At 35.5% G+C, this 22597-nt stretch overlaps 1 protein-coding gene across 1 annotated transcript; it reads left to right on the top strand.

The window, feature by feature from the left end:
- The first annotated feature begins 301 nt into the window (after window positions 1-301).
- DCAF17 (DDB1 and CUL4 associated factor 17) lies at window positions 302-19410 on the top strand. Its single transcript, XM_083864832.1, has 14 exons — window positions 302-397; window positions 1652-1755; window positions 3581-3671; window positions 4587-4729; window positions 5546-5624; window positions 6156-6245; window positions 8293-8400; window positions 8902-9007; window positions 12483-12625; window positions 14032-14141; window positions 14525-14612; window positions 16180-16263; window positions 17628-17783; window positions 18555-19410. The coding sequence occupies exons 1-14, from the start codon at window positions 389-391 to the stop codon at window positions 18678-18680; spliced, it is 1437 nt and encodes a 478-aa protein (XP_083720958.1). The 5' UTR covers window positions 302-388; the 3' UTR covers window positions 18681-19410.
- Window positions 19411-22597: the final 3187 nt, after the last annotated feature.

Here is a 22597-nt window from a genome sequence, read left to right as displayed (position 1 = left end):
CTGCGGCGGCCGAGGAAGGCGCGGGGCACCGTCGGCAGGCCTCGGTTTGCCTCGCTAGGAAGTCAAGGAGCGAGAGGCCGTTCGGGCCTTTTCCCGCTTCGCTTCGCCTCTCGCCGGGCAGGGCGGGGGTTCGAGATAAACCCGGCGCGGGCCTGGCGCCGCGAGGCTGCGCGCCCTGCCCAGAGCGAGCCTGGAGCGGGGGAGAAAGGCCAGCCGGCCCCGCGGGCCCAGAACATGCCCGCAGGCGGCCGCCGGCGGGGGCAGGGCCGCCCTCCGGGCGTGCGGCGTGCACAACGTCTGCCGCCTCCTCAGCCGCAGGGCCCACGGCTTCTATGCCAGAGATGCCGGGGTGGCCCACAGGAAGAACCTGGGACTCCTGAGGAAGATCATGTGTCAGGTAATGGGCTCCGTTTCGGCGCTGGCCGCAGCCCTGCGGGGTCGGGCTCTCAGCCGAGGGCTGTGTGTCAGTCCTCAGCCCAGATGTTCCAGAGGTCCCAGGCCACGCTGGAGAACAAATCTGGGGAGAAAAAAGGTGCAGTTTTGATGAAGAGAGTTAGTAATGGTTAAATTTATTTCACAAGGCTCAAACCTAGAGATGATAGTAGATGAGGATTGTGCTGGGCAAGAACTGCAGAGGAACTTGTATATCCAATAATTGTGTTCAAAATAAGCTTTTATGAGATTTTACATCGCCTATTTCCCTAAGATGGCTTCATACTTAATACTAATCTTAAATTCTTAGTGCTTCACGTTAAATTTGAAAGGAGGTTTCATAATAAGATAATCAGCAGAATTTTTCAGGTAAATGTAACCCCAGTTCTCAGTGAAACTGATGTTTCAGAAAAAATAGGAATTAAACCAATTACAAATTGATTTTTTTTTTTTGTCAAAACAATTACTGCTTCCATACAGTAGTTGATAGAAATACATTAGAAAAGAATGTGGAAGTGAATTGGCAATTATCTTATATTGAAAATACATTTATTTGAATTCAGCTGAAATGTCTGCCTATGTAAATAGATCAATAGGCATACAAGGTTTCCTGAAACAAAAATATGTCTGATTTACACTTCTTTTTTCTAACACTGGAACCTGTGTTAATGATCTAGAGCTCCTGATATATCAAATACATGCAAGAAACTTTAATGTGAGCAGTTTATTTCATTGAAGTTTTGGGCACTTATTGCAAATAACTGAAAATACATTTTTCTATCTTTCACACCAAACACCACCAGCACAATGGAATTAGGTGTTCAACAAATCAAATTAATGACATATAAAATAATTCTCTGCATATTTGTATTCTGGGGAGTTTAGTCCTTGATTTAAAAAGTCACCATGGAAGTTTAGTTGCCAGTTTTAATACTGACAAGTTAATGACTAAATATTCCTTACCCCTGCTGTCTGTAATTGCTAATTTAAAATATTTTAATTTGTCTTTTAATTTAATTTTGTCTTTAAAAAAGACAAAATTTTTTAATAAAAGGTCTGTTATTTTTTTATATAAAAACCAAATAAGATTCTTTCTTGTGTATTCAGCAGTAAATTATTAATTAATCTAAGTTACTAAGTTGCAGGAGCCAAATAAAATATTTTTCAGAAGCAAAGTTTGTTACAAGCAGTCATCATTGTTAAAATTGTTGTGTTTCAGGAAAGTACTAAATTCAAGAATGTTTGGACAACTCATTCTGCATCTCCTATTGCATATGAAAGAGGAAGAATTTACATGGACAATTACCAATGCTGTATTACCAGGTAATAAATTTACAATTATGAGGTACTGGCTTACAGATTTGAGACTGATTCTGTGTTATATTGCTAACTTTACTCATACGATGTGTATGAGTGAATTAAATGGAGTTTACTTAGGAACAAAAAATAAGCAGGTTTGGTTTACAATCTTTGAATTACATTTATATGCCGCTGTATCTTAATGTGACACCTACTTTGGTAAAAGAAAGCCTGATCTTTCTGGTGCAGTATAACCTCAGCTTTCAGAGCAGGAATGGAAGAGTAACGCAATTTTCTAGTCTTGCACTAAAAAGCCAAATGAAACAAAGTAATTCTTTGCAGTCTGGCAACTAGCCCTGTCCTAAAAGTGTGTTACAGAATCAGCCTATGTAACAAGTTTGGTACTATGTAACTTCTGTATAAAATAAGTAAATTATTCTTCGTGTAATACGTGCTAGTTTTTGCAAATGTATTTTGTAGATCTAATATATTCTCCTGTTCCATGATCAGTTGCTGATACACAGGTTTGGAGGCAGCCGATGGTACGGTAAAGGACAGGAACCACCAGGCACTGCCCTTGTCCTTGCCTGTCCCTGCTGTGAGGAAGTAGCGTGGACCTGGAGAACCGCATTGCTGAGGAAGTTGTGGGCAGAGCAGTTTTGAGATAGTGTCATATGATATATAAAAGACAAACTACTCTGTCAGGGTAAACCACTAAGACTTAATTAAGTTATCTGTCACCCACAGCTGAGATCTAAATCTGCTTTTATTCCTACATTGTCTGAATATTTTCAATACTGGGTTAGCCTGTCTAACATATTTCAGGTTTTTCTTTGTCTCATCCTCTCCCAGAGGGCAAAACTCTGCACAGGACAAAGCTTTTATTTTGCTGCCTTTTTCCTAACCTGGAAATGAAACTCAAGATAATTTTAGTACGGAGTTAATATGAAAGGGGATCTTCAATGAAGGCCTTCAGAGGCAGTTATGGAAAGATGTCCACAAAAGCTCACCACTACAGGGATGAGTACACATGTATAGGTTTTAGGAAATTAGCATAATTGATAAAAAGCACCAATTCCCCCCCTAGGTTGAGCCCCTTCTCAGAGGGCTTCAGCACGAGTTGTACTTTGTCCATGAGAATGTATCTCAAAGAGTTGTTCTCGGCCTTGGTTCCCAGGAAGGGCCAAGGGAGCACTGAGCCTTGTCCCTCCCAGGGCTTGGAGCTCTGGAATTTGTTTTGTATTTCTGCCTAGGGAAAGGACATGGAAAAGTACTTGGAAAACTAGCTCTTAATACAATACGTAATAGAGTTACAAATATATGTGTGAAGAATACAGAGAATATATAAAAAGAGAAAAAGCAAACCTCAAACAGCATCAATTTTAATTAGTAAAGGGTTTTTTTTAAATATCTGAACATGATGCCACACCTTTGTTATGAAAGGCAGCATTGGTGGAAGTTGAGGAGAAGATTCCAGGATGATCATTAGTTTTTGAAATATGCTTTCTTCTTAATGTATATCACTAGAGCAAGAATGTTACTATTGAGTTGTTACTTAAACAAAACCAACCCAAAAATAAACGTAAACCCAAAACTAAAACCAAAAAAAAAAGCAACCAGTCCAAAAGATTTATAGAAGGTTAGCTTCTAAATATTACATAATATTAACTATTATTTATTAGGCCTTATTTTGAGAGCAATTTCAGGTACATTTACAAAGTAAAAATAAGATGTTTAGATTTCTGACCTGCCTAAGGAGAACACAGGATTTATAAAACTGTAAGAAATGACTTGTTGATGGAAAGTTGTCTATAAAACAGACTAATGATCAGCAATCATTTTCCTCTAGCATTGCACAACAGCCAAGACTAATTTATCAAAAGTCAAAGTGTGCCAAGTCTGAAAAAATAGAAGATGCATTATTATTGGAATGCCCAATGGTAAGATTACTTTTTATTAGAGCATTTTTGTGCAAAATACTAAATTAATATATTTTGATGAAACATTTAGAATGGAGTACTTTTTCCTTCCAAATTGTTTTCTCAATGTTTTTATGGAGTTAGGTATCTAAAGGTTTGCAACATCTGCCTTATTTATATTAACTGAACATTTAGATGTATACTTTCCTGAATTTCTCAATAGTGCATTCAAATGCTTTTTTGGTCAGCTTCCATGGAAAATTTTAAAACCAGTGCTTTTATTCTTATGCAACTAATTCTTAATTCCTTACAAAATAAATTCTACTTATATTTTTCTCTGTTTTTTAAATGGCAAGGACAGTAGCTGGGTGTTTTAGTTTTCTTCATATCTGTTGACATTAAAAAAAACAAAAAGCAGATACACTGGAGGCCCATTGAAGCAACCCTGCCCCAAAACTGTTCTACTGTTTCTACCTGATAGTTCCATAATTTCTCTCCTTCACCCAGTGTCCACTTAGAGCTTAGAAATATTAGCCCTATCCTTGAGGTGCCTAAAACTAAAGCAGTGTAAATACCATTTGTAGCAGTTACTGTTGAGTTAACACTGAATGTCTTATTTTGAAATACTTAAACAATTTTCTCTTCAAGATTGGTATCAATTAGATCAATAAGCAGTTAATATTTGCAAGGCAAATATTTTTTTAAGTGTGTCTTTTCTAGAAAAGGTAACTGTCTTGCAAAAAGTGTGACAGCAGACTATTTATGTCGTAGCTAATTATTTGGCATGGACATGAGCTTAAGGATACTGATCTGATTAGCAGGCAGCTTTCCTCCTTCACTTTTTGAGGAATGTGTATTTTCATGTTCTTCTGACTGTGTCAAAATGTTTTGTATCCTCCTGATACAAACTTCTTTCTAATACCTTTTTTTATGTAGGGGGAATTGCTACCAAGTCCATCTGATTATAAAGCTTCCCTGATAGTCTTGACAGTGCAGAACTGGCTTCTACGTCTCTCTGCTGATAGTGGAGAAGTACTGGAAAAAGTGTATCTTGCTGGTTCCTGTTGCAAATTCTTCAGGTATTAAACAACAATTAGGCTTTATATCATTAACAGTCAGTAGTAGTATGGTGGAGGAGAGCTTAATAGAATTAACAGTGATTAGTACTATAGAGGAGAAGGGGAATCGTGTTATTTTAGTACGGCTGAACAACTATGGCTGACAACAGGCTTGTTAATCTAAAACATTTGCTGGAGTACTGTTCCTGCATGCTCTTACCTGTATAAGAATTTCATCTACTCAAGTATTATGGGGTCAGATTTGGTATCAAGTTCCACAAACCCTAAGCCAACTATTTGCTTTTCTCTGACAACTTTACAGTCTTTAGCATTGCAATGGCAACGTACCCAAAGAAGACTTTTAAGAGCTGAAAAACAAATCTGATCAAACATGCAAACAATATGTTTGAAGTCTGAGCTGTTTTTAATTTGCAAAGGTTCTTTTCTATAGGGTAGCCATATTTCTCTTTTTAAGCAGAGCACCTACTGCTTCTGGTAAGCTGCTTCTTTTTTTGGGTTTTCAGAAAAAAAGTATTTTCTTTAGGCTGAAGGATCAGAAAGTGGTGAATATGAAGGGAAGGAGAAAAATTAAGAGAGTGAATATTCATGCTTTCGAAATTTTTCTCACAATCCTGTATGAAATAAGTCATTCCTAGTTCCATGGATTTCTGCATTACTGCAAACAGCAAACATCTTGAGCACTTCTTCCAAATCAAATACTGAAATTTGCCTGGGTACAGGCATCTGCTTAGTTATAGTTGATTATATTTTATGTGAAATAATATATTTATAAATGGTTTTTAGGTGATTAAGACAGGCCTTTCTTGTCACAAATAGGTATCTGAGCTGGGATACTCCTCAGGAGGTAATGATTGTAAAGTCAGCTCAGAATAAGCTCCCTGCAGCAGCACGGCAGGTAAGTGTGTTGAAAAACTCATTTTTACAACATAGATCAAAAAAACATTTACAAGCCCAAAAATGAGTGAGAGCATTGTCTGACATGGACTCTGCTTATGCCAGCAAAGCAAAGGCAGTTGATGTCACAGTTTACAGTATTTATAGGTCACTACATTTGTACACAATTGTCCACTCAGACCCCTTGTCCCAGTCCCCTTTAGAAACACAAACTTCTGATTATTCTCCTTACCCTACTAATGTCCTTTGTTACCTCTTTGGCCAGAAAAGTCCTCCTTGCATCTTTCTTGGTCAAAGATCAGTGTCAGAGGGTCAGAGTGACCAGATATGATGTCTTCACTTCTGTTCTTGCCTTGAGTTTCTCTCTCCCTCAGCTTTCACTGTACCAGGGCCAGAAGGTCTGTGGCGCTACCCAGTTCAGCTTCTGTAGCTGTCTGATCTCTGACAAATGGGGACATTATACTTGGTTATTATGGTAGAAGATAAAGGTGTCCTACCTTTAATAACTATATTCGGTATTGTTGCTTCCCAGGCAGGAATCCAACAGACTGTATTGTTTTATCTTGCTGTATTCCAAGTTTTGCCTCTTTCATTCATTGGAATGCTGGAAATAAATAAAAAGGTAAGTTAATTTCTCTAATACTATGTAATCTGTAATGAGTTCTATGAGAGCTGTAGTTTAGGCACTTAGTTCAGAAGTCCTACTTCCAGCTTGTAAAAGCAATTGAAACATTAATTAACAGCATTGTTCTTGTGTCTGATAGAGGCATTGGGGCAAATATTCTTCATTCTAATAACCAGAAAAGATACTAATGGATTCTGTTACTGGGTTACTCTTTGACATGCAGCAGGAGTTTAGCCTTTTCTTAGAGCAATCATAAAAATTAGGAGCCCTAAAGTGTTTGTACACTTCTTTTCACCTGCTTAAAGAAAGACAGATGTGCCTCTGACCCAGTCCTAGTAATAGTCTATGAATTCTATATGCAATTACAAATGTTTCACACTTTTATTATCACTGTTACTGAATGACAAAAATAAATGTCTTGCTTTATCAGTCAAGAACAAGCAACCTATAAGTAAGTGTATATACTTAGGAAGAAACTTTGAGCCAGATTATTTTAAGTCAAGAAAGCTCTGGATACAACTTACACATGAAATATTACAAACATGCAAACTCTGTCTTTTAGGTTCTGAGAGGTACAGTATCTTTTAGGGTCCAGAGCTATAGCTGGTGCTTGGTTGAGGCTGTAATTGAAATTGGGCCTGGCAAGTGAAGGCAGGGGGTTAAACTTTTTCATTTGAGCCCATGAAAGCTTGGGGGTACTGTGTATTGCTTTGTTCAAAATTAGTATTTAGGACTGGAAAAAACATTACCGGTATCAAAGGTATTCTCAATCTGATTAGGAATGGCATGCCAGATTCATCGTGGTCATAGCTGGCAAAACATGTGAAAGAGCACTTCTTCAGCTGGGTCTGTACCGAGTATTCATCAGGGAAATTGTTAAAGCTGCAATGGAAGGGGCAGCATTTGGGATGTGAGAATACACCCAGCAGGACACAAGCAGTGAGGGCAGTGCCAGAGCTGACCCAGATCAGTGGAATGGAGCTTTAGGTTGGAGTTGAGGTTAGTATTACTGCTTAAGGCTGCAGAATACACATCATGCCTCAGCTTTACTGAGATGGTATACCACAATCCATTCTGAGTTCAGAGTGGCTGAGGTCCCAAGGATAGAAAGGAGACTTTAGGGTCAGAAGATTAGAGTTTGTGTCTGAAAGACACTGAGACCTAAGCTAACAAATATATTGAGAAAGAATCAGAAAACTAAATAAAAGGTAAAGTCTCAGGTGTAAATATATCTTTCAGAACCAAACAGATCACAAAATCACTGGTAGTGTTGAGATGTAGGTGTCTTATAATTTCTGGGTTTCTTTAGTTTTTTATTGTTTTTAAGCCTGTTTTAACTGGTTTAGTTACTTTTTCACACAGTGAGTCAGATTAAAGAAATCTACATTTTCAAGCATATCTGTTAAAAAAATTCTATCAACTTCACATGTTGGTTTGCTCAGTGGTGTGTTAAACAGTGGCACAAATGAATACTGCATAATTATTAAAAAAGATAAGTCAGCTTCTCATGTATATGTCTAATTTGGATTCAGAGAGAACCCTGTACTCTGTGACAGCTGGATAATGTAGTTCTAGTACAGCTGTATGCAGTCATAGAGTTGTGATTAGACTAGTATTTTACCCTGGGGATGAAGAAAGAAGAGAAGATCTGAAATCAGGACTTTTAGATTTAGTTGCAAGTTTTGCTAACGTTCCTGGGGAATGCTGAATAATATAATCTATTCATGTATGATAATAACTGGGTAGCATGATATGAAGATATACTGAGAATTGATTAGAGCATTAATCTGCTTGCAGAATATGACTAATGTAATCTTAGGTGTTGTTATTGTTGTTATTGTTGTTATTGCAGTGCAATAGATTAAAGAAACTCAGCAGAACAGATGAGTTACAGAAAATCTGAACTTAAACACTGATCATAGAGTTTGGTCAGAATAAAAAAAAATAAAGTGAATGCAAAATTGAGGACATAATATCAGTTATTTGTGTTTTCTCTCAATTATTTCTTCTCTAATAGAATATTTTTTGTTTCATTTTATTCCAGATTTTTGGTAATAGTGTGACAGATGTTGCTGTTTCTAATGGAATCCTGATTGTAATGTATAGCATGGGTCTGGTCAGACTCTATAACTTCAAGGCAATTTTGGAACAGGTAATGAAATAAAAACTTTTCATACAGTCCATGCTATTTTTGGGTAACAAGTCAAATATTCAGGTACTCTACAGTACACGGCCTATATAGGTTCCTGCCTAGATCTATTTATGGTCAGAGGATACAAATGGATACACTAACAGAAAAATTACTTGCAATAGTTACAGGTGGCAAAACATAAGAGATACAGGGTGAGACAGGCACTCACTCCTGGGGAGCTGTGGAAATGTTACACCAGATGTGCTTCTCTCTACACACCTAGTTTGTAGTTACAGATGATTATTAAGGCCAGAAACTGGTGGGCATGGGGAAGTTTGATCTCAAACAGAACTGCAGTTAGACTTGTGAATTTATATCCTTCCAATCAAAAATCAAACATTAATTCAAAAATAAGACCTCAAGCAGTATCACAAAGATTAAGAATGCAGCAGTAATAGAGAGTAAAACTAAACAGCAAGTAAATATGCATCTGTAAAGCTAAATTGTTCTGTGTTATTTTAGTTCATGGAACAACAATTTCATTTGGGACAAGAATTCAACTGGAATGGTCAGGTGGGAATTGTAGGAAAGTATCCATTTGGTCTTCCATGTAACATTAAAATAACAGGTAATTATGATCTTTATATTGACTTGACTGTGGCTTGTATGGATTGATTGTGACTTATTTCACACTAAGAAAAAATACTAAAAGTACTGTGCTCATATTGTGCTGTAGCTGTATTTCTGGATTTACATTATAGTAAAATGCGCTTCGCTTTACTTTTAATTACAATAATAATTATATAGGACACACCAAGAAAACTGTTAGAGCAACTAAGCTATCTGAAAAACTTCATAATCAATGCATGAAACAGAAACCTCTTTCTTTATTTCTGAGATAAAATTGCTCTTGAGAAAGAGGAAGGACTAGGATAGCTGTTAGTAGCACCCAGAAACAGTCAATGGTACGTAGGCAAAAGATGTGAGAACATTTACTCTAACTGGCAGAGGAAATTCAAAGAGACTGAATACAATCTGTCTGACTTGCATTTTGGCATTCTAGGTTTTCAGAAATGTCCCAGTTTCAGTAAAATGAATTCCTGAAAAGAGAACAAATTGTTAAAAACAATTCTAATGCCTCAAATCATTAGCCTCTGAATGTTCTGCATTATGTAATGACTTCTTTCTCTGAAAGCCAACAGTAGCTTCTGTTGATGCACTTGAGTTTATAGAATTTGGTGCTAAGAATCTTAATGAAAGCACAAAACCTGAGACTTCTTTTGAAATTTCTTTTCTTACTTTAAAAATACATTCTCACAAGCTTACACTTTAGGCACCTAAAAAAAATTAAGAGGTTGGTTTCACAAATATCAAAGAATGCATTTATTTATTTATTTATTTGGAATGTTTCTGTATTAATTTTTTTCAGCTAATTTTCCACATAAAAATGCCTTTTTGGGGCTTTTTTTGAGTGTCAGATAATAAGACAAATTTATATAATAAGACAGATTTATATAAAAATGAGGGAGTACACAAAGATAAAATACAGTACATAGTAAAGTGTAAAGTGTAAAAAACTTTACATAGTAAAGTTATAATGCAATATTTTACCAAAACAAAGCAATAGGCTGCTGTATTTGATTTCTCAGTTTTTGCAAAGGTAAATCTTCCCCATTTTTCTCTCTATCTCAATCTGTGAAACCACCATTTAATTTTAGGGGTCTGTGCAAACCTGCTGTGGGAACTTTAATGGGAAGATTTGATCTCATGGCCTATAGATCATTGTAGTTTTTAGTTTTGAGATTTAAAACCACTGTCCTGGAGAAAACCTGTTTGATCTTTAATCATATTCAGGAATTTGTGGTTGGGAAGTTCTGAACCCATGACATACATTTTTCATGCTTGCTCTTTGCAAATAGTTGCATTCCTGTGGTTTTTGAGTTGTTTTCATTCAAGAATGAGATGGGCAAATGCTTCAGTGAGCAAGATCCTAACAGTTTCAGAGTGCAGGCTTGTATTTACTATAATTTAATTGTGTGTAGTTTTCTTTCTTACTTAAGTCCTAGCCTCCCTACAGAAATTGCCTGAAGGGATGAGCATTATTACAGTGCTGTTTTTATGGTGTGAGGTACCCAAAAGGAAGTGTATAGCGATCAAAACTTACAGGCTAAGATGCTACAGCTCTTAACTGGTGAGGAATTGATTTTGGTCAGTGTGTGATTTTCTGAATGGGCCAGAACTTAAAACTGTAGTTTGATTTATTGTTAGCTGATACAGTAGTTTCAGGAAAAAAAAAAGCAAGGAGAAGGATACTTTGTAGAAACCTTTTCTTGTTGTTTCTTTGGTTTTATTTGCATTTAGAACAAACACGTGTTAGTGCTGCCAGGAACAACTTTGTTTAGGTAAGTTTGCAGAGTTTAAAGGAAGTGGACAAAGAAGCTCAACTGGAGATTGAAAATTGGCAAGACTTGGGAAAGGACTTGCAAACAATAAAACAGGAAGTGTTAAGCAACAAGAGCAAGTGACATATAATGGGAAAGATGGAGTTGAGGCATCAAAATCACATTGTCACAGTGGGTTAGGTGGTTACAATCTTGCAAATTGATGCTCATCTTTGCTAAATGAACATTAAAAGGAAAGGAATATTTTATAAGCAGCCTCTACTTTTCAGTATTGATATACTATTGAGATACATTAATTGTATCATTAATCCATCTACCAGAATTTTTGAGGACCCTTGATAGATAAGCTTTATTTAAAAAGTTGTTGGGGTAAAATGTCACAAACTTTTGTAACTCCTTTTTAATTTTCTGACAGATTTTAGTATCAGTAGGTCCTTTGCTTATGCTTCCATCTTCAACATTCTCTACATTTCCAGCAGAGTTTATTATAACCTATAGTTTATTATCTCTTGCACAGAATCTCCCATTTCCTGTGTCACTCCAAAAGGCAAATGGGACACAGCCACTTTTAGCTTAGGAAAGACTTCATTTCCATTGGCAGTGAACTAATTCCATTCAATATAAATGGCTAAATTGATGGAAACATGAGCAAAGGAAGAGGAGAGAAGCATAAACATAATATCTGATGTCATGCGACAGCACCATTGGCATTAGGGCAATTATCTGGACAAAGCAGGATAAGAAAAGTCAAAATTTGGATAAGACCTTTGGGACTCAAAGTACAGATACTCAAAGTCCAAGCCTTGTCCTCCTTGTACTAATTCAGTCTGGGGTTTTATATTCTGCCTGTGTAAATTCCCCTTGTAATTGCAGATTTTTCTCCACATTTTGTCAGTTTTTTCTCCAGCTTTTCTCTGTACTGCTAGCAAGAGCTGATCTTCAGTCTAAAATTGATTCATTTATAACAGCTGTAGAAATTGCTTAAATTTAGCTAGTTGGCAGAAGTTCTAAAGTTCTGTGCAGTCCATTTCATTCAAAGATACCTCTCATTTAGTAAACATAAGACTTGTACTAATGGTCTAGTATATCTCAGTAATTTATCCCAACTGAACTGAAAGGAAAATTAGATACCTTTTTCCCTTAATTTCAAAAAATTCTATATTTTGATTGATTTTATGAACTCAGCTATAGATTGCATCCATTGTGGTCCACACTATTTTGTTGTATTACACAACAGGAGAAAGCAGAATCTGAATATTCTATCTTCCTGCATTGAATTCTGTTATTTGAGGTTCCTTCTTGCTGTTTCCAGTTATTTATCACTGTTTTTTCCCAAGAGAACAGTGACCATTTTGATATGGTCTTTGATCTGTTTGTGTGTACATCCTTTCTCAATCAGATGAGCTGGAATAATTTTAATTTTTTGTGGTGTCTTTGCTCATAAGTTAAAGGTACTAGAAGAGTATTCAGCATCAAGATCTGAGAAGGCAGTAACCCTCCAGAGGGAACTGCAGATGTACACCTGGATGCTGGGTGAAGTAGCATAGCTGGTGTTAGAAAAGAGTTCATAGCCAATGTGTTTCCACCAATCTTCAAAAGTTCTGAAGAATTAGTAGCTTTATTGGAATTTAGAATTGTAAGGATCAATGCAATTGTGATTGTTCTGCTACTAATGGTGTTAACATTATCGAATATTTGCAGATACCCCACCTTTGCTATTTGAAGCATCTTCTCTGGAGAATGCATTTCAAATTGGAGGTTACCCTTGGCACTATATCATCACACCTAACAAGAAAAAACATAAAGGAGTCTTCCATATTTGTTCTCTGAAAGACAATGCTTTGGTAATATATTGAGAAAGCAGCTTCTCTGAAATTAATGTGCATTATGTTTGTCTTCATCTCTTATTCTGAGTAGGTTATAATACCTTTGCTTACCAGTGTAGTGCTTTCACAGGGCTCACCCCAGTATCAAATTAGCTATCTCATGGAGCCATGCGTAAAATACTTCTGAGTCAGAATTGCTTCTTGTATTTCCCTCATTCCAATACAATAGCAGCTGTCAGAGCTACACAGCACTGGATTCATGACTTAAAAGCGAAGTCTCATTACCTGCTTCCTTGCATGGTAACATGCTAATATGCTTCTGACTAGTCAGCCTACTAAATGCTGACTACAGAATTATTTTAAATTTTAAGATATTGCAGAATAAATGTTCTTAATGTTTGTAGTTTGACTTGTACCTTCTCTCCCTAAAAAGATTCAATTGCTCAGTTTAATCCCCTTCTGCCCCTAGAAAGGTTTTATTAATTAGTTTAATCTGTTCCTAATTATTTTTGTTTATGTACTATTTATCATATGAATACTATTTTGTGTGAACCCTCCATCTCAGCTTTTATTTTGAATCTGGAATTGACCCGAAGATCATTCTGTATTTCAACTTCTGGGCCTGTTCAGAATTTTGTAACTAAATAAGTCCCATCTGTAAATGTTCTTATCTCTTTTGCCTGCCTGATGAATTATTCCCCGCCTGTCTTATTTTCAAAACTGATCTTTCACCATTGTAGCTGAAGATCAATTTTGATTCAAATGGACTTGCAGAATCCTTTCCATCTGTTTTTTTTTTTTTCTGTGTGGGTTCATATATTTGGCAACTGAATGACTGATGTCAGCTAAATTTAACAACAGAAAGCCACTGCCAAAATCCCGAGATTTTGACTGGCTTGAATCTGATTGCTGAAATCACAAGGTATGCCAGGCTTACAAGCTCCACAAATAATTTGCACAAAAGAGGCTAAGCCTGAAGTTTGAAGCTCAAGTCAAACTCTGTTCTAATTTTTGTCATGTATCTTGACATATCCCATGTCTTGGATACTCAAATAGCTGGAACTGTTGAAGTATTTGCAAACTGTACGTTAAATCTTCATTGTGCTTAGTTTCAGGAGAGATAGGACAATATATAGCTAACGTACAAGGTCATTGCTTATTGCATATTACAAATCTCAACTGCTCCACTGAATATCTTCAGAATTGGAACTGAGTCTTTTTATTATTATTGTTGTTGGTTTTATTATTATTGTTTTATTATTATTGTTTTATTATTGTTTCACTGCCATCCTTTCTGATCATGTTTAGGAGCAATACTTCAAAGCCTCCAGAGGTATATAGTGAGGAGCTCAGTATTTCTTCTTTAATTAGATCTGTAAGATTTTCAAAATACTAATATTATAAGCTTTCCTTTTCTTCTTCAGGCAAAAAATGGCATACAGGATATGAAATGCTGTTCACTTGAACCTGACTGGATATATTTCCACCCAGATATGTCAGGTAGAATAATCCACGTGGGACCAAATTTGATAAAGTATGAGCCTTTTTTACTCAAATCTTTTATTTATTACAGAAGTTGCATAACTGCATAAACTCTGACAATTTGCAGGCCCAAACACTCATCAGATTATAGAAATAATAAAATCTATTCATTTGTCAGAATCAAAAGTTCTTCTAGAAATATCTGCAGATTTCTATGTGATAAATATGGGCAATAGAGCCCACAGTTTAGATTTTGGTATGAAAAATACTCAAGGACCACTGTGTCAAAATTTCACTGATAAATTACAAAAATAATTATTTTCCATTTCATTTATTTACAATGTTTTAATGTAGTAGATTAAAATAATTATATAGAAATGTTGTAGTAAGAAGATTAGAATACATTACTTACTTTGTAATTTGTTTCTTTTGTAGAGTCTTAAAGCTTAAGGAAGTTAAAAATCATGCAGATCAAATGGAGATTGCAGAAGATTTTACGATTGTAGCCAACAGAGAAAACTGTGTGAGTTTAGTGTCTGAGATCACAATGTATGATTTAGAGCTATAAACAGGGCGTTTGCATATTTGACTAATCTCTGTGGTTTTATGGGCTTTGTCCAAAGTTTAGTGAAAGACATTCTCTGTCTTCATTGGACTTTAAGCAGTATGAAAAGAATTTTGAAAACAGTAATACTTCCAGGATAGATTTCTGAAACCTCCAGTCTTTTCTTTAGTTTTCAGCATTCTTTAAGGTGTGCAGTGTAACCATGTATCATGGATATAAAGCATATTTAAAAGATGGTGACAGATTTCCTTAAAATGAAGGTGCCACCAAGTGATAATTATGTATATCTGGTGCTCAGGTAAGTTGATCATACAACTGCTAGAAATGTTTCAAGTGTCTTGAAATATAACTCATAACTTAAAGGTAATTCTTCATACGACTACAAAGACACTACATTGCTTCCAAAAGTCCATTCCTTTTCCTAGTCATGCACACCTGTCATTGTCTTGTGACAAGTTTGGCTTTCATCTGACCTTTGGTGAGCCAAATCAGTGCACTAAAATGACAGAATAATAACCTGGAAGAAAAGGTGAGTACTTTTTGCTTGCTTGTTTTGTTGAACTGGAACAGAACAGGACTGAGTCATCAGTGGATCAGAAGAGTGCAGAAAGGTGGAATCAAGTATGAGAGGATGATTTAAAACTACTGGTAGAACTGAGCTCTTAAATCACCTCAGTTGTTTCCTGAAGTCTTCTGTGATATAGAATCACAAAGACAATCTAATGTCAAAAAGGTTAAAGAGCACATGTGAAAAAATTCTAGGTAGTGCCTGTAACTTTGATTCATTTTGTTTCAGCAGACAAGGTTATGTCTTAGCTAAAAACAAGCTTTTATACTTAGAATACTGTAAAATGTCTGCAAATCTGTGATGCTAATTTTTAAGCTTTTGCAGGAATAAAGGTTTGTGTATTAAAAATCTAAACAAACTTAAGGACAAAACTTGCATTGAATTCAAAAACTAAATGCCAGGTCATCTAATAACTTGCCATACTGCTTTTTGAGAGTTGTGTACTGTAACTTCTGTTACAGTAAGAAGAGACAAATATGAATTCTAATCCTGCTTGTGCTGTGCTTGTTCCTTTTGGCTTCTATTAAGGCACTGATAACCTATTTTTTAACATTTCTGGTGTTAATGAAGCACAGTGGAAGCAGACATGGTAGTTTAAGATGCTACTTTTCCCATCTTCTGGAAGTAAAAGTTTAGAAAAAAAATTGGTGGTGATTTAGCAGTATTAATTCTCATGCCAGCATGTTGGTTCTAGTCACTTCTGTTCAGAAAATTATGGTAGCTGAGAACTGTTGCCACCTTTGTGGGACACCTCTGAATATGAATAAACAGCAGTAATATCTCCTCTAAAGTCACCAAGTTCATGAACTCCTAAAGAAAACAGCAGCACTAGGGCTGTGTGTAGCTCATGAGTAAAAGAAGGTCAGACAGAAAAATATATGAAACAGATACATTGTCAAATCGCTGGAAATTAAATTGGTCCGAAGTCTAGAGACACTTTTTTATGTTTCTCCAAAGGTGAACAACAGTGTTACTGTAACAGCTTCTGGTCGAGTGGTGAAAAAGCGTTTCACCTTGCTGGATGATGACCCAGAACAAGAGGTAACTGATGTTGTAAGAGCACTTCATGGATTATTTTAGTGTTTAGCTAGCCAGAAGCTCTTTTTGTTTTAGGTGCAGTGGGTGTAACCATTAGCTGTCTACATCCTTGACTTCTTTATTCCTCTTCTCTTTGTCTTCTTGCAATTGCTTCACATGCTATTCATCATCTTTTCTCCTTGGTTGACATTTGAGCCTTGTATTTTTTCTTTCATTCAAGAACTGATCTAATGCCCCACAATACCATAACTCCATGTGACTTCAATGGCACAGAAAAGATATGGTTATGTGACAAACCATTACTCTTTTCTCCTTTTAAATATCTACTTCAAACATTTCTTATAAAGCATTTTATGAAATGAAAGAAACTTTTTATTTTCCTATGCTTTAGGATCCTCTTGTCTTTTTTATAGTATCACTAAACTTTCTTTTTCTCTCTCAGTTATTTTGTTTGTCTTGTAGGATAAGGTATTTAACACTTCTCCTTTAAGTAACTGCTTCTTAAGAATGAAAACACCCCTTGAGTCTTAAATGGTTATGAAAAATACTTTTTAGCTCTCTATCTAGAGCCAGATCTGTAACTGACATAAGCACAATAGGTAAAATTCATAAGTTTCTCACCGTCACTCCTATTCTTTATTCTGAGGAAATAGATTTTACTGTGCTAAAACCACAGCACAGTCCAGTATAAACCTTAAGGCTTCACAGTTTATTTCTATTCACTCTTTTAACCATAATAAAAATAATTGCACACTAATTTTTTTTCTGATATTACACTTGTGATTCCAGTAAATGTTTTTACATTACAGAAGAAAACGACTGGCTTGAATTTAAAGGGTAGGGTCACAGTGAGATAAAGGCAATTAAGATAGTTCACAATCTTCACATTTTGGTGTCAGTTCCTCACTGACATATAATCTGTGGAGCAAGAGAGAGAACTGAACAGAATATAATTCATGGAATTACTCTAATGTACCCATTCCCTCAAAACCAATGATGGTTTAAAGCTACATTGTCTCCTAACATCTCTGCTTCAAGAGCTAAATATATTTCTTTGGCCACTTTAGAAGTACTTTTTTTCTATTTTCTGTATGCTACATATAAAATACAAGTACTCACACATTTTCAGAACATCACTTCCTTTTCTCCTGCTTAAGAAATTTTGCTGAAATACTCTGACAACACATGTGGGGGAAAATGCCTGTTGGATATGGGGTTCCCAAAATTTTCTTTGGGATAAGAAGACTTAAGAACTAGAATTTGCCCAATTCTGCCTTCACATGAAGAAAAAAGAGCTAAGCAATTTAGGTAGAGGGAAATGTGAATTTAAGTTTGATTTGTAAACTTGAGGTTTTGTTTTTCCTAAGACATTCAAAATTGTGGACTACGAAGATGAATTGGATTTATTATCCACTGTGGCAGTTACTCAGATAGGAGCTGATGGAAGAGCTCACCTTGACTTTCATTGCAACGAACATGGGATTCTACTGAAGAGTATTCCATTAAAGGAGTCCTGGGATGTGGTGAGAAAAATTCTTGTCTTTTGTTCCCACTGTCTCTTCTCCATACTTATTTACATACCACTTTTGTTCAGATTTAAAGCAGATATATAAGTAGTGTTGCAAAGGGATGAGATTTGCATAAAATAATTACAACTCTAAAATTGTAAGTACTCCATCAGACAGTAGTTAATTTACCTGAAAATCTCCATTATTTGAAATTGTCTTTTTTTTTTTTGCTGTTGTTGGTTGATTTGTTTGGGGTTTTTTTTGATTGAGGTGTTGTCCTTAATGTATTTCTGAAGTATTTATCAACTTAAGTACTCCATGGCTAGTTACATCAGACTAACTTTACAATTTGTAAATAGTCTCCCTAGTTTAACTTGAAGTACTCATGCATAAAATGAAGCCTGGACCTCACTGTATATATATTTGGGAAGATGGAATGGGCTGTTCATACAGTCCAAGTTTAGGTGGACATCCAACTTAGATGGTCTGAAATTTTCAGCACTGTTCCACTTCTTTTATCATGGACTGCATAGGCAACTTGTGATCTTTAAATCAGATGCTCTGAACTTAGATTACTAAAATAAGGATGTGAGAAACCTATCCAAGTTTTAAAATTCTCTCCTTTATCTGGAAGAGTAATCTCTGTGTGTCCACACAAAATTTCTGCCTGATCATGAAGTTCACCACTGTTAAATATATTTTGTTCCTCATGGAAAATGATACAGATATTAGCAAGTTATGGAAATAGAGACTGCAATCTGAACCTTTTTTTTTCTCTCATTTCAGACTTACAGTCATGAAGTTTACTTTGACAAAGACCTTGTATTACATATAGAACAGAAGCCTAACAGGAGATTCAGTTGTTATGTTTACCAAATGGTATGTGATACTGCAAGAGATGATGATCCTTAATGCTATTAAAAAAGCAGGAAGTGTTTAGTAAAAAAAGGAGGGAGAACTTTTGTATATATTTAAGCCATAAACACCAGCTACAGAGACTTTTGGACGCTATTTAAGGATACCACAAAAGATGATGATTCTTAATGTATGAAAAAAGAAAAAAAACCAAACAGAAAGGGTTTTGTAAAAAAAAGGAGGGAGAACTTTTGTATATATTTAAGCCATAAACACCAGCTACAGAGACTTTTGGAAGCTATTTAAGGACTCCATACATAGTAGTCAACTACTGTTTTTCTGGCTGGATTTAATCTTACCATTTTGTACTATTACTACATAAGGTCTTGTTTCTTTTTTTCTTTGTGACATTGTACGCTTGCCTGTAGTTCATCATGGCTTTTCATGTATTCAGCAGTTCATCATTAATGCTAGATGCAGAATTTATTGCTTCTTTCAGCAATAGGATTGAAATACTGGACATCAAGAAGAAAGACGTGGACTTACTTATTATCTACCATCTGCAGTGATCTGTCTTATATAGTTTTACCTATGCAACTCTAACACAAACTGCTAATTAATCAAAGTATGTAAAACTATCTAGGATAAATTTTGTATGTAGTATGAAAATTGTAGTGTTACCATTAAATCATTTAGACAAAATCCTTCTCTTGGTTTTTTGTGAGAAATAAAATCACTCAGATTTTCTGGTTGTATATGTTCTGGTTTAAAGAGAAATATTAATAAATAATGTATTTTACTGTCTTTTTAATATCTTTTATATGTTTTTATATATATATATATATATATATATGTATGTATGTATGTATATCTCCAAGCAGTTCTCTGCCTGACCCTGTTAAGGGTCAGGAGTTGTTCAGTCTGAGCCAAAGCTCCCAGCTACTCACCCTCATTACTGTGTGCAGCCTCTCTGATACATTGGAGTTCTATGTGTATATTCAGAATCTGCAGAGTGAAAGCTTTCATTTTAAGTTAAAAAACACCCACAACAACAAAACACAGGCTGAAGGCTTCACGGTGATAAAGTTTTTCTAAATGCAAGCCAGAGATGGGCTCAGGAGCATAGCTCATCAAAACAGGACTCAGTAACATCACTGTCATCCTAAGCATGGTTACTCTAAATGCAAATATTTCTTTTTGCTCCAGGCTTTACTAAATAACTTGGATCGTTCTAGATGATACAATAGAGAAGAGTTCTAGAAAAATTATAAAAATTTTCTATTGTGAGTTTTTAAAGAAAATGTAATGCAAAAGAAAAAGTGAATTTCAATTGTGGAAAGAAAAAACAACACAAAAAGGACATTTAAAAAGATAATGAAACAACAGTAGAAATAAAGGGCAGCACCAACACCCAACTTGCACCCTATCTTCCATAAATTTTCACTTTGAGTCCAGGAAAGAACACCTGTCCGTTACTTGCTATTTTACAAGTAACTATGTAAGTAATATATGAAGGGGAAAACTAATATGAAGCTGTATTCTTAAGACAGAAGGCCCAACTTTTAAGCAGATACTTAAATTTTATGCTCGTTGCTGTTTGGCTTTTCGAAGCAGTTCCTCACAGAGAAAGACATTGAAATTTCATCATTTATTAAATAGTGCAAGTACTGTTCATGAAGACAAGCCATAGTTTTCAGGAGTTTGCTATGTGTCCTAGTGGGTAATTTTTAAGTTATGGCAGACTTACAAAGTCTGCTGAATCTATAAATGTACATCAAGTTGGGGGTGAGGGGGAGGGTTTGGGTTTTTTTTTTTTTTTGTTTGGTTGGTTTTGGTTTTGGGGGAGATTTTTTGTTTGTTTGGGGTTATTTTTAATGCAGCAATTTGTAGTGATCAAAAGCAGGCCAGACTTTGATGAAGACAGAGTCTTGTGCAAGCAATTCTATCACTCAAAATGCACACTGTGTTGCTGTGCTACAGATAACAGCAGATGTTCCATTCTGGCAGGTCCCACACAGACATTTTCATTCAAAAACACAAGTGGTTTGTACTTACTTTAAAACATTTTGAAAGCTATTTTAGAATGTAGAATCTAGCCCTAAACACTCTTGAGTGTCTTGGGACTCTACTTACAGTCTGGAACACACTAAAGAAGCAGAATCATTAAATGCTTATTGTTTGTGCTTTTCAAGCTGTGAGTTGCCTTCTGTACCGATGCAGAGACCCAGAAAATTCTGAAAGTAAACTTGTGTTAAATGGGGGGAAAATGGTGACCACAAACCAGTAGTTTTTACATTATTTAAAATAACTGTATCTAAACCAAATACAAATACCTGTATGCTTGGTGGCAGCCTACCTGAATCAACTGCTTTTACTTCAAGTTAAATTTCTAAACAAAACTCATCCACCAGAAAACTAGTACTTTGCCAGGAGATTTTATATGCAAACATTTTTTAGTCACTGTTGCTGGCAGGGGTGTGCGATCGTGTAGTGTTAAATTTATTTTAAATGTAAGTTAATACATTAGATTAGAGTCAAAGAAGGCAAAATTTTTCTTCACTTCTCATAGGCAGTACCTAACTGCTTCATGATCAGGAAACCTATTTACTGATAGGTTTTTATTTTACAAAAATCAGACTGTTAGTGTGAAATTGTGAGTACTCTTGCTTCCTGTGATTTTCAGCGGGTGCTTAGCACTCATGCTGTGGTATCCAGAGTATGCAGATAAAGCCTCAATTAATTACATCAAATGTAGTTTCAAGTGCATCCTTTAAAAGATCAAACCTAAATTATTTTCACTAGTACTAGATGCCCAAGGGAAAAATATTATATATACCTATGCAGAGAGATGTAAATATAGAAGTGAACTGTTAATATGAGGAAAGATGCTCAAATGTGTATTTCAAACAGAGCTGAAGGGATCTTAGCCACTTTTGCCAGCATTCACAATTAGGTAACTTCATTGGGGTTTTGTTGTTTTGTTGTTGTTGTTTGTTGTGTTTTGGTTTTTTTCTGGATATGTCCAGGTATCTTAACAGCACAGTTTCTTTCTCATTTTATTTTCATTTTGTCTTTTGTTTTCCTCTTGTTATTGAGAAAAATACCTTTCATATTACTTAACAGTAACTAGTAATAGTACAGTTGCCAAAAACTCAACAGCAAGAATTTTTTTTTCCTTAGATACTGTAACAGCTATCCCACAAGATGGAACAGCTAATAAATTAATTTGGTTCCCAATTATAATAAAGATTGTTCAAAGGAATACTTGCTAGAAAGGACACCAGTGTAGTGTGGCATGTAGGCTGGGTGCTTTCTGAAAGAACAGTTGGGAAGGAACTGCTGTTTGCTGCTTAAAGCAGGGTCTTCTGAGCACTCTGCCTACAAAAAGCAAAATGTTAGTCTAGTAATTAAAAAGGGCATGAACTAGTGAATTCATGTTGGATTGCACCAAAGTTGTTTGAAACAAACTTTCTGCTGTTCTGTTCCCAGAATGAACAAATCCTAAATGGTAAGTGCAAAAAAGGGGAAGTAGTAAAACTGGTTTTCTAAGACTGACCACAAAGGAATATATAGAACAGCAACTGAGTTCTTTTCTAACTGACAATTATTGCTACACTACAAAACCTTTAAAGAGTTTATTTTTTCTGGACTTTATCTAATATGTCTGTAGCAATGCCTCACCAAGAACAACTTAATTGTATCAACAATTCAGAGAGGACCACTTGAAGCTCTCTGCTTGCTAGACTTGGCATTTTTACAACTTTACTATTCATTTCTGTTTTACTGAAATTACAAAATTATGACCAAAATCTTCAGGTTATTATATTCTTATAGAATATAGAATATAGAAAGAATTAGAAAGAATATAGAAAATAATTTTATGTTAGTGCATTCAAATATTGATACATTTAATAAAGTAGTCAAAGTGCTTGCTTTGGCTAATAAAATATTAACTATAAAAATAGATTGCTTTT

The sequence above is a fragment of the Zosterops lateralis genome (genome assembly GCF_965231275.1).
Source record: "Zosterops lateralis genome assembly, chromosome: 7".
NCBI lineage: Eukaryota > Metazoa > Chordata > Aves > Passeriformes > Zosteropidae > Zosterops > Zosterops lateralis.
Note: the sequence above shows the minus strand (reverse complement) of the source record. Positions and strands in the feature narration are given on the sequence as shown.

Coding starts and splice junctions, on each gene's coding strand:
- DCAF17 (XM_083864832.1), top strand. Junction 5,625..6,155: donor TCCCTGCAGCAGCACGGCAG/GTAAGTGTGTTG, acceptor GTTGCTTCCCAG/GCAGGAATCCAACAGACTGT. Junction 12,626..14,031: donor CTCTGAAAGACAATGCTTTG/GTAATATATTGA, acceptor TTTCTTCTTCAG/GCAAAAAATGGCATACAGGA.